This window comes from Herpailurus yagouaroundi, unplaced genomic scaffold, assembly GCF_014898765.1.
Source record: "Herpailurus yagouaroundi ecotype Mexico unplaced genomic scaffold, PumYag 189, whole genome shotgun sequence".
Classification (NCBI taxonomy): Eukaryota; Metazoa; Chordata; class Mammalia; order Carnivora; family Felidae; genus Herpailurus; species Herpailurus yagouaroundi.
Genome location: NW_024412420.1, coordinates 16983991 through 16996936, shown reverse-complemented (window position 1 = coordinate 16996936; position 12946 = coordinate 16983991). Strand labels below are relative to the sequence as shown.

The window sequence follows — 12946 nt, the reverse complement described above, 5'->3', positions numbered from 1 at the left end:
TTTCAAAGGGACTGGTTCCAGGAGGTTACTAAAGTATTTAACGAGGTTCGTAAAACTGACATTCATTTACTATGGACGTAGGATTGGACTATTCCACCAACCCATTCTAACAAGACAGTGATATCTACCTTGAGAGAGAGCACTGTGCTCGCCAGGTTGGTCCTCTGGATTTCCGGCACATTGGTGGTCAGCATTTCATCTCGGTAGGCACGTTCTGTGTACAGCCTGTAACACTTCCCTGGGCCCGTTCTCCCGGCTCTGCCAGCTCGCTGCTTTGCCTGAGCCTAGAGGGGCGGGCATATAAAAGTAACATATCTGTAAAACGTTGCTGAACGGCTTTACCCAGGAAATCTGCTAAGGGGCGGGGGACACTTAGCAACCGGCAAAAATCCGAAGTGAGGTTTTTCACTTCCTTTAGGACCATTTCCGAGACTATCAATGCTCTTATCATTCCCTAAAACTCAGCATTTCAGGAAAGTTTGTTCAAGTGAGGCAAATACAAGCAATGCGAATGGAAGAAATATAAAGATCCCAGAAATACACATTCAAAATAGTGTGGCACAATAGAAAAAGCATAACATGAAAAACACCATCCCCACAGTTGTGGCCAAAAATGTAAATGAACTAAAGAAATGTAACGTTAACCATAACAATGATGACTCTTGTAGCCATTTTAAAAATCAGGTTGGGACTCTCAATGACAGAAGGAAATGTTCATGCATATAAGTGAAAAAGCAAGTTATAAAATAATACTAATTTTGTACTAAAAAAAAAAAAAAAACTAGCAAAAGGAAAAAATTGCCCTAAAACTGAGGCTAACTCTGATGGTAGGCTTGCAGATAGGTTCTATTTTCTATACTTTCGCAAATATCTGATGTTGAACATGTTTTATACCTTAATAATGAAGAAAATTAAATATTTAAACCAAAAATGCACAAAACTGCATACTTAGTAGGCTACTAGACTTGCAAACAAGCAACAAACATAAAAAAAGATGGGCAAGGGACGCCTGGGTGGCTCAGTCGGTTGAGCGTCTGACTTCGGCTCAGGTCATGATCTCGCGGTTGGTGAGTTCTAGCCCCTCATCGGGCTCTGTGCCGACGGCTTGGAGCCTGGAGCCTGCGTCAGATTCTGTGTCTCCTTCTCTCTCTGCCCCTCCCCCGCTTGTGCTCTTTCTCTGTCTCTCAAAAATAAATAAAGGTAAAAAAAATAAAAATAAAAATAAAAAAGATGGGCAAGAAAAACATCAAAATGACGACAGTTGGTGGTAGTAGGATTATGGATAATTTAAACATTTTTGTCCTATTTCCCCCAAATAATGTAATACTTCTCCACACTATTTAAGGGAAAGGAGCACTACTTTTTAAATTAAAAAGATATACAGGTAGGGGCATCTGGGTAACTCAGTTAAGCATCCAACTTCAGCTCAGGCCATAATCTCACGATTCATGGGCTTGAGCCCCGTGTTGGGCTCTGTGCTGACAGCTCACAGCCTGAAGCCTGCTTCAGATTCTGTGTTTCCCTCTCTCTCTGCCTGTCCCCTGCTCCTGCTCTATGTCTCTCAAAAATGAATAAACATTAAAAAAAAATTACAAAAAATAAAAAATACAAAAAAGATATACAGGTAGTTTAACCACAGGTTGCTAGGAAACAGTGAATAGCAATCTGAAGAGGGCTATTTGCTGACAAAACCATCTGTCTTATGACAAACAGTATCGGGATTGGGGCACCTGGGTGGTTAAGCGTCCGACTTTGGATTTCGGCTCAGGTCATGATCTCACAGTTCATGAGTTTGAGCCCTTCATCAGGCTCTGCACTGACAGTGCAGAGCTTGCTTGGGATTCTCTCTCTCTCCTTCTCTCGCTCTGCTCTTCCCCCGCCCTCAAAATAAGTGAACTTTCAAAACAAAACAAAACCAAACCAAAAAAATGGTTATCAGGATTTTACAAATTCCTATGCCAGCCCCAAACCAAAGGATACAGAAGTCTCTAACCACACAAAGGCAGGCAGCAATGGCACACACTAGCGGACTCCACAGCATTCTACAGATGTCTCTCCAAATCAGAGAGGCCAAGTACAGCTAATTTCTCAATCACTGCGAGTTGCACCCACCACGCAGGGGCCAGACTACCCCGGTTCCAATCCTGGCTCCCCCCAGCTGTGTGACCTTAGGCAAGTCACTTAACCCCTCTGTGCCTCATGCTCATCTGTGAAATGAGGGTAATACCACCACCTACCACCGAGGATGGATGCGAGAATGCAATGAGTTCGTGTATGTACAAGTACCTCGCGCCTGGCACTTACTAAGTACTCTACAAGTGGTAGCTACTATTACCTTAAGCTCAAAATGAAAATAGCCTTATGATTTTTATGGATGACGAAAATCATACGTGCCTCTTATAAAATATTAAGAAAATACGTAGAAGCATAAAGAAAAACAATGCATTTCACCCCCCTCAACACGGTAACCAGCAGCTCCACCGACAGATAACCCCGACCGTGTTGACAACGTGCTTTCAGTCCCAGGCACGCTCATGCACACTGTATACCCGCGTGCGCTATTTATTTTTAAACAAAAGTTGGATTCTACTGCTCATGCTACGTTTCAGCTCACTGTTTTCAAAAAACACATCACAATTACATGCTGATGTCATTAAACATAGATGCGCACCACCCTGTTAACACCACACAACATTCTATGGCGTGGATATACCATCTTTTATTCAACGACTTTCCTTTTGGAGTTCAGCTAGAATTTTCCCAGGTTTCCTTTCATATAAATCATGCTTCAGTGAACATCCTTTTCCCTTACTCTCAGACATGCGCTCAGTCACTACTAAACTTTGAGATGTACTCCTGGAAGTGGAACTCTTTTGTCCAAAGAATGAACTTTTCAATGTTGGATACGCTGTAGCCAAAATGCCCTCAAAAAGGCGGACCAGGTTATTCATTTTTAAAAATAATTTGAGTAGGAAATGATTCCATAATAACCAAAGAAACACATTAACGTCTCATGCATTATTACTATCTCAGATGTCTGCGGCTAAGCACGGTATTTTTAAAAATACGTTCTTTTATATTTTTATAATCTAGAGTGCTAAGTTAAACTTTTTTTTCAATTTCACATTTGGCGAGGCTTTTTAATATCAAAACACTACCCTGAAGATTAAACACAAACAACACAAAAACGTCCCTTATCTCACAAAAGCCCCTAGTACCTTAAAGGTTCATCTTTGAAAACAATGAAGTTCAGAATACAAAATCATAAAAAATTTTCAGAGAAGCCTCAAAGAGGATTTTCAGGACCACTGTAGGGTAGACGCTGCCATACCTGAGAGATTGGAGTGACCACGAGCTGGTCGATGCCAGTCTTGGAATTGTAAACTTTCTGCTTCACAAACCCAGGGTCCACCACATAGTAGATGCCGTCAATGGTCAGCGAGGTCTCTGCGATGTTGGTGGCAATCACGACCTGCAGACAAGAGAGACACAGCTGGAGTGAGCTGCCCAGACTCAGCCCTGAGGTGTGACACAGGACGTCTGACCCCAGACATCTTCCTGAAGGACTGTGCAGCGATCTCCCTCTCTAGGTGACTAGCTGGCACTTATTCTGTTTGGCTTCATCTTAAGGGTCAAGTTGGGGACGGGGTGGTACCTGAGAGGAGAAGTGGAAGAGGAGAAAGCAAAAGCCAATGAAAGCCAATTTCATTTGGTGCAAATGGCTACATATCTCATTTTCTAGATCCAGTGTTGATTACTACAATTTTAATTTTCTCGCACCCTGGGAAAGCAGAGATTTCCTGGCATCACATGTGCCAGTGCAAAATGAGATTTTTCTTCCCCCGTGGGGACATCTGGACTACAAAATGGGCTGTTTGTGTATGTGGAACAAGAGAGAGATTTTTTTTTTTTCCCTGATCATAAAATGAACGAGGCGGCAGAGGAATTTCACGGTTTGTGTGTACGCAGCAGTACGCGTGATCTAGATTATTGGTCTCGGCTTGGCACTGCCACTGTTCTTCCACAGAGGTTCAGCTAATAAACCACAATTGCTTGGAAAAATCATTGCAAGGAAGCACCAGAACATCCCACGTCATGCCAGCATCTCACTGGCCCTGAAAGGCTTCCACCTGCCACAGAGCTGCAGAGCCCTCTTCCAAAAGAAGTCCGATCGTCACCAACAGAACAGAGGAGGAATCGCCGTCTTTCCACCCCCCCAAACCTGCTCCTCCTCTGTCTTTCCCTCCTCAGCACCATCTCCCGTCCAGCTGTCCAAGCCAGAAAGCTGGGAGTCATTCTTGACTTCTCCCCACCCTTCACCCCTACACCTCCAGGCACCCACTAGGTCTTGTCCACTCTAACTCTTCAATGTTATTCAAATCCATCTCTTCCATTCCTAGGAATATACTCAAGAGAAGTGAAAACATATGCCTGCACAGAAACTTGTAAACAAACGCTCCTAGCAGCATTGTTCACAATACCTAAAATGTGGAAACAACCCAAATGTCCAACAGCTGAGGAAGGGGTAAACAAAATGTGGTACATCCACTCTGTGGATGTAGAATATCATTCTACGACAGAATATTATTCGGCAATAAAAAAAAAAAAAAAATGAAGTCCTGACACATGCAACAACATGGATGGAGCTTGAAAATATGCTGAGTGAAAGAAGCCAGTCACCAAGGACCACATATTACATTATTCCATTTATATGAAGTGTCCAGAATAAGCAACTCTAGAAAATAGATTAGTGGTTTCCAGGGGCTGAGCAGAAGGGGGAATGGGGGGGGGGAGGCGGTGACTGTTAAAGGGTACAGGGTTTCTTCTGGAGGTCATGAAATTATTCTAAAATCAACTGTACTAATTAATGGTTAATTACTATTAATGGTAATTAATGGTCAAACAATTCTGTGAATATACTAAAAGTCACTGAATTCTGTTTTAAAGAGGTGAATTGTATTTATATCTATCTTAGTAAAACTGTTATTTGAAAAAGTCCATCTGCCTCCTCTCTCCCGTCTCACGTGCACAGCAGTTAGCTCCAGCCATGAACTACGAACTACACAGCCCCTGAAAGGCTCTGCACGCTCTTGCCCCTGGGCTACCACAGGCTGTCCTCTCGTGTCCTGCTGTCCTTCTTGCCTATGTAAGCAGCCACGTGCTCTTCAGGACTAGCTTAGACCCTCACCTCTTCTAAGAATTCTGGGTCAGGGGCTCCCCCTCTGGGTACACAGAGCCCCAGCAGCTCTTTCACACCATATGTTAAAGGCCTGTCTCTCAGTAGATGCCCCATGGCAGATAGAGGCCTGGCCTCCCGCCCCGGCGTGTACCCCAAAGCCTGACAGACGCTTCAAAGATACTTGCTGAATGAAGGAGAGGAAGAGGAGCAGGGGCCGCATATAAGATCCTCATTCCTTAACAGATTGGTCGGACTATTTTCTAAGACATAAAAAAACAAGGCTCGCATACACCCAAGCAATCCCCATCAGGGCCAGGTGCACACCCCACGTGGTTTCAGAGCATGCGGGCGCTTCCCGTCTGCCCAGCATTACCTTTCTGCTGCCAGGTGGGGCTGGGTCAAAGATTCGGGTCTGCATCTCACTGGGGAGAGCAGAGTACACGGGCAGGATGATCAGCTCCGGGACATCCGGTCCCAGGGATTTCATTCTTTCGTATAGGATCTCGCACGCGGTATCGATCTCCTCCTGACCAGTCAGGAAGACGAGGATGTCACCTAAGAAGAGAACATTTACTTCCTGTGTGTATGTTCCACACGAAAGCCACGGTGACATTAAAAGAACGCCCAATCGGGGCGCCTGGGTGGCGCAGTCGGTTAGGCGTCCGACTTCAGCCAGGTCACGATCTCGCGGTCCGTGAGTTCGAGCCCCACGTCGGGCTCTGGGCTGATGGCTCAGAGCCTGGAGCCTGTTTCCGGTTCTGTGTCTCCCTCTCTCTCTGCCCCTTCCCCGTTCATGCTCTGTCTCTCTCTGTCCCAAAAATAAATAAACGTTGAAAAAAAAAAAATTTAAAAAAAAAAAAAAAAAAAAAAAAGAACGCCCAATGATGGAAAACACGCTCCTATTCTGACCTCTAAGAAACCAAGAGGTTTTCATCTGTCCATGTTTATTCTGGTTTTTCATTTTTTCTCATTTTTCATTTTTTAAAATTTGTGTCCAGGTTTCACATTATTGTTTAGACCTTTACCACCGCTTCAAACATGCAAGACTTGGGCTTGCAGAGAGACCAATATTTAAAAGACATTTTTTAAAAAATGAAAAAAAAGCTACCTGCATTAGGACTTTTGGCCCATGAGGAAAAAAATTCTCTTTCCTCCTACCTGGTGGTTCTGTTAAGTGGATCTGCATGACAGTGATCAAGCTGGCATCTAGATAATCTGTCTCAGGTTCCTTTGTGTACAGTATTTCCACGGGATATGTTCGACCTGGGATGGTGAAGATGGGAGCTTCATAGAAGTACTGAGAAAACTTCACTGCATCCAATGTGGCTGAGGTGACAATCAGCTTCATGTCCTGCCGTTTCTGAACCGTCTAAAGAGAAGTGCAGTGTGGCTTTACTAAGAAGGACTAACCAGCAAGGCACAGGTACTCAAATCCAATTCCCAGGATTCAGTCCCCAACAGGTAGAAGAAGGGTGGCCAAAGAGCACCTAGTTACCTTCTTCAACAATCCAAAGAGCACGTCAGTGTGAATTGTTCTCTCGTGCGCCTCATCCAGCATGATGATTGCATACTGTGTGAGGTCGGGATCAATCAGGCACTCTCGCAGCAACATCCCATCTGTCATGTACTTGATGACTGTTTCTGGGCTGGTGCAGTCCTCAAACCGAATGGTGTAGCCCACCTAAAGCAGAACCAAAGCTGAAAACCTAGACACAAATCTCTCCTTTCTGCAATTCCCAACCAAGACTGCAGCCCAGTTAGACTGTTACCTGAAATCTTAGGTAAGGATCTGAGCAAGATGTGCAGTGACTTCCTCTTAGTAAAATCTGCCTTGGACTTGACCCTGAACACATCAATGACGACAACCCTCTCCCCCTCAGGAGAAACCTGAAGAAAGGTAGTACTATTCCCATTTTATAGGTAGAGATGTGGGCCTTTCCACACTTTCTTTAGGCATTTCCAAAACAATTTCAGTACCCATTTACCTCCTGGCCTAAGCAACAACCAAACTCCTCTGACACTCTTTTGGCCACCGACATGGCTGCTACTCTTCGGGGCTGGGTACATCCAATCTTGCCCCGGGAAGTGTAGCCTGCCTCTGCCAGGTATTGGGTGATCTGCGTTGTCTTCCCAGATCCTGTCTCTCCAATAACAATCAGGATTTGATTGTCATGAACAGCCTGAAATTAACAGAATATAAATAAATACAGTCATTAAAATCTCCCACATTACTCTGGAGGAAAATAATATTTACGTTCCAACACTAAAGAAGAAAAGGGGGATCGATAATATACATATGGTGAGATTACAGAGTTAAAATTATTTTTAATCACACATAAAAAAATATTAATGGTGGTTTTCTATGGGCAAGGCTCTTTCTTATTTTAACCGCATGTATAACTTAAAAACTTGAAACTTTATGGGTATTCTTTAAATGACTCAATTCTATTTTTTAAAAATTTTATTCGCTTTCTTTTTAATTTTTTTTTAATGTTTTTATTTATTTTTGAGAGAGAGAGAGAGAGAGAGCATGAGCAGGGGAGGGGCAGAGAGAGGGGGAGACACAGAATCTGAAGCAGGCTCCAGGCTCTGAGCTCTCAGCACAGAGCCCGATGTGGGGCTCAAACTCACAGAGTGTGAGATCATGACCTGAGCTGAAGCCTGACGCTCAACCGACTGAGCCACCAGGCGCCCCTTACTCGTTTTCTTAAATTTATAAAAACATAAAGGCAATGCTAAAAGCATAAGCTACCACCCAGGTATCTCTGATTCTACATATTTTTTTAAGTACTACATCCACACGGTTAAAGAATTCAACAGTAAATAAAATAGGCATATAACGTGTTCCTTTCCACTGCCAAATCTCCATACCCCAAAAGTCATCTTATTTCTACACCGTTTATAACAGCAAAGGATTGCCATCAACCTATATGTCTATTAATACAGGACTAGTTAAATAAGGACTAGTTAAATAAGCCAGAGCATATCCACATAACAAACCACCACACACACAAAAAAAGGAACAATTTCTGAGCTGTATCATTAAGGGGAAAAACAAGATGCAGAGTATATGCGTAATATGCTGCCTGCCATCTAGAAACATACAATACACATAAAACATATAATGCCTATGAATGCATGTACATATGTACTTGTACTGGCTTGCGTACGTCTGAGATAGCACTGAAAGGATTCACTGTGAACTAGTAAACTCAGTTGCCTAGGGAAAGTTTGGTTGTCTTAAAATCCAATCTCCAAAAAAATGGAAATAACTACCTAAAGCAAAGTCTTGCCCATATGGGATCATTGGTCAAGCATCCCCATTTTTCTTACTGACCAGAGATATTGGTCTGCCCACTTGGAACTGCTCTAGGGGCCACCAGTTCAAACAGGTTTATTTCTTCTTTGGGGGAAAAAAAAAAGGTAGAGGCGCCTGGATGGTTCAGTCTGTGAAACATCCAACTCTTGATCTGGGAGTTGTGAGTTCAAGCCCCATGTTAGGTACAGATTACTTAAATAAACTTTAGACAATGTATACACTAATACACATATGTATTTTAAAGTACTTGGAAACGTTCTGGGTTTTTTTCTATTCTCTTTGGAGAATGTACAAATGTACACATACCTGTCCAGCTAATTTCAGTTCAAACACGTCATCCTTCTTTTAGAAAACACTGCTACTCCTGCACTAATACAACACAAAGGGGCATCTCACCTGGACCAGCTGCTCCTTCAGTTTGTAGATGGGCAGGCTCTCTCTCTGTTCAATGATTGACATCTGGGTCTTTTTTCCATAAGAAGCTTTGTTGCCCCCAAAAGCATGCTTCTTCCACTCGGGAATGTCATTGGGCATCATCCCGATACCCCTCATATTGGCAGCGATCTGTCTGCCTTCCGCTGCAAAGGAAAACAGGCAACTTAGTACTATCCTGAAGCTACCTCAGTGCCCCTGCCCTCAACAGTCAACAAATCCCATTTCTCCGGTTCATCCCTCCCGTCTGCTACCTCTTGTGTTCAAGCCACCATCCTGTCTCTTCCATTAGAAAAGCCTCCTAAGTCAGCTCAGGTGTCTACACTTGCCCATCCAATCCACTCTACAGGGTACCCTCAGTAATTCTTTGGTAATGCAACTCTGATCATGCCCTTCCCCTGTTTAGAACCTGGCAACACTCCCGAGGGGACTTTAGAATTGAGCCCCAATTCCTTTTTTTTTAATTTTTTTTTTCAACATTTATTTATTTTTGGGACAGAGAGAGACAGAGCATGAACGGGGGAGGGGCAGAGAGAGAGGGAGACACAGAATCGGAAACAGGCTCCAGGCTCTGAGCCATTAGCCCAGAGCCCGACGCGGGGCTCGAACTCACGGACCGCGAGATCGTGACCTGGCTGAAGTCGGACGCTTAACCGACTGCGCCACCCAGGCGCCCCCAAGCCCCAATTCCTAATGCCATCTCGAAGTCCTGCCCCCCCCCCCGCCCCCATCCCCACCATTCCAGTCCAGCCACACAGGCCTGCTTTCCACCTCACGGCCCAAGCCCAGAAAATTCCTCAGCCTGGAACACGTGCCCCCTGACCCCACCTCAGCCCCTCCGATGACAAAGTCCTATTTATCCTTCCAGTCTCAACCTTCTCAGGGAAGTGACCTACACCACCTGTACTTCTTCACGTACCACTAGTCATGATTTAGTTAGTAATTTGGGAACTGTTTGATTAATAATTGATTTTCCCCACTAAACTGCAAGCCTCATAAGAGAAGAGATCATGTCTACTTAAAGTGTGGCTCAGTTCCCCAGTTGCCTAACACATATTACTAAGTACTTGTTATGACTGTATCAAGGAGTTACTTCACATTTACTGCACAAAGAATTATGTAAAAACGGAAGTTTCAAAGCTGTATTATCTTTAGCATAAAAAAATTCTTAGGGTGTCTGGCTGGCTCAGTTAGTAGAGTGTATGGCTCTTGATCTTGGGGTTGTGAGTTTGAGCCCCACACTGAGTGTGGAGATTGCTTAACAATAAAATACTTTTTAAAAAATCTTTTTCTTTTTTAAGTAAGCTCTATGCTCAACATAGGGCTTGAACTCATGACCCTGAGATCAAGAGTCCCATGCTATATTGACTGAGCCAGCCAGGCACCCCAAGCATAAAAAATTCTTAGGTTATTCAGAAGAAAAACTCAGTCTAATGATTTGACCAGGGTTACTAAAACATTTTTGGTTTTAAACGTTTAAAAACAAACACACACACACACACACACACACACACACAACATGCTTTAACCAAAGGGAAAAATCCCCAAATCAAAGCTAAGGCTAAATTTTTAGCATGTGCTGGCAGTGCTTGTACTTCAAGGCTCAGGTTATTTTTGAGAAGTCCACACACCCTTACCAGGGTCTTACCATCAGGCAGAGGATCAACCCAGTGTTTGTTGAGCCCCATGGGAATAGAATCCATCTCAGCTTCCCGCTGGGCCTGCTTGAGTTCCCGCCTTTCTTTGGCTAAGGCACTCTGCATCATTGCTGCTTGGGAGAGGGAACCATCCGGGTTCTAGTGCAACAGAAGACAAGCAGCATCAGAATGAGATCTCAGCACAAAATAGCCAGGAGCTAAAATGTAAATGTTAAGCCCCTTGAATCTAAAAAACGAGACCCACCTAGAAGGATGTACCATACTACACTGGAGGTACTGGGGGTGTTGGTTGAAGATGAGAACCCCATGAGAGATAGGACAGACAAGAAAGGGATAAGAATTCTTCTGTAAGGTCCCAAGAACTAAAATTAAGACCGACATGGATGCCTCAATGAGAGATTTCAACTCTGCTTACAGAAGAGCTAATAATCAGATCCATCTGGAGATGGAATGGCTCTCCTTAAGGGTTGATGAGTTCTCTGTCACCAACAATGTCAAGCAGATAGAAGACTACATGGGAGGAACACTGCAGGACACAAGTGAATTACAAGCACTGCATGGATGGCTGGGCTGGGAGACTTTAAAAATACCCTTCTCCAAAATATAAATTAATTAATAAAATAAAATACCCTTCTCCAAACCTAAAAATTTATCACAACTTCCCACGAATTCTCTTCACAGCTCTGTCTTTCCCAGTACCCGCTTTCCACTGAGGGCCAGCCCCAAATGGTCAAGTGAATGCTTCAAAACTGCCTTTGAACGTGTAAAGTAATTATCCAAGCCCCTAAGGCAAGGGCAAAAGCAATGATAGATCAAACACTCCTATTCCCCTCTTTCTTCCCAAAATACAGTAGAATGAGAGCAAAAGAATTAAAAAGTCCAAAGTAACAAAGCCGTCAGTCACCCTTTAAAACAATAATATTCTAGACCCTGACCAACAGTCAATATACCTTCTAGCCTGAGTTCTGCTTACATGGATGTAATAGCCTGCTCTGAAAAATAGAAGTTACTTTAGGGAAAAGAAGTTCATGTGACGTGTCCAAGTTAGAGTCCCAGCATTTCTCACCTTAACGATTTTAATAGGGCTCATGTCCATGCTTTGCTTGGTGTGCCCTCTCAGGAATGGAGGCTCTTCCTCAACCAGCTCGATCTCAAGATCTTCATCTAAAAGTCCCCCCAAAGAAGAATTAGCAAAAAAATAAGAGAGAAATAGCCAATCATTTTCACCACAACTGGTTTCCATGGGCACCAGCAATCTTTATCAAAGATAGCTCCCAAGGTCAAAAAGACAGCAATCCAAGTGAAACTAATGGAAATGACTGTTTCCCCTGCCCTCCAGGTATTTCTGAGCATTTATGTTCTGGCCTAAAAACTGATCAGCGGAACTACTTCCAAAAGAAGTTAAGCCTGTAGAAAAACGTGGTCTAACATTCCAAATGTTACTAGGTATTTTCCACCCAACTTCATTATGGAGTAACTTAACCCACAACAGATTGGCAAAAAAATTAAGTTGAACAATCGGACGATACCTACTGTCGTCAAGAATATGAGCCACAGGAGCGCACACTTATGATAAAAGTATAAATTGGGGGCACCTGGTTGACTCAGTTGGTACAGCATGAGACTCTTGATCTTGGGATTCTAAGTTTGAGCCCCACATTGGTTACAAAATTAGTTAAAACCAAAAGTCTCTTTTTAAAATGATTTTAGTGTTTTTTATTTGAGAGAGCAGGTGTACACACAAGCAGGGGAGGGGCAGAGAGAAGGAGACAGAGAATCCCAGCAGACTCGAGCTGTCAGCACAGAGCCTGACACAGGGCTCAAACCCACAAATCACAAGATCATGACCTGAGTCAAAACCAAGAGTCAGAAGCTCAATCGACTGGGCCATCCAGACTTCCCAAAAATAAAATCTTTAAAAAAAAAAAAAGAGGTGTAAATTGAAACACAAACTTTAGAAAGCAATTTGGACTGCCTCATAAGGTTTAAATCACACATTTCCTACTACCCAGTCATTCTTCTCCTACACATATAGGGAAAAGAAAAGGTCCTGCTATGTGTATTAAGAAACAAGAATAGGAATTTCATAATAGCGTTATATGTAAACAAAATACCGGAAATAGCCCTTATGCCCATGGAAAGCAAAATGGATAAATTATGGTAAATTTCTATACAGAAAACATTACACCAGCAAAAGTGAAATACAACTATAAAAATCATCATAGATAAATATCAAAAGCATGATCAGAAAAAAGGAATGAAGTTCAAAAACTGACCAAACAAGACAAGACAATGTTTAAGGACAGATATACAGATACTAAAATGTTAAAAAAAAAAAAAAAAAAAAAAAAAAAAAAA

The 12946-nt window shown here is 43.0% G+C and overlaps 1 protein-coding gene across 1 annotated transcript in view; it reads right to left on the bottom strand.

The window, feature by feature from the left end:
* DHX8 (DEAH-box helicase 8) overlaps nt 1–12946 on the bottom strand; it is a 32908-nt gene that overhangs the window by 8370 nt on the left and 11592 nt on the right. The window contains exons 10-18 of the mRNA XM_040497692.1: nt 11655–11752; nt 10579–10726; nt 8895–9076; nt 7165–7359; nt 6675–6860; nt 6338–6548; nt 5553–5734; nt 3332–3472; nt 129–284 (exon numbers count right to left, since the gene is read on the bottom strand). Of these exons, the coding sequence (XP_040353626.1) occupies nt 129–284; nt 3332–3472; nt 5553–5734; nt 6338–6548; nt 6675–6860; nt 7165–7359; nt 8895–9076; nt 10579–10726; nt 11655–11752 (1499 nt within the window). The remainder of the gene's footprint in view (nt 1–128; nt 285–3331; nt 3473–5552; nt 5735–6337; nt 6549–6674; nt 6861–7164; nt 7360–8894; nt 9077–10578; nt 10727–11654; nt 11753–12946) is intronic.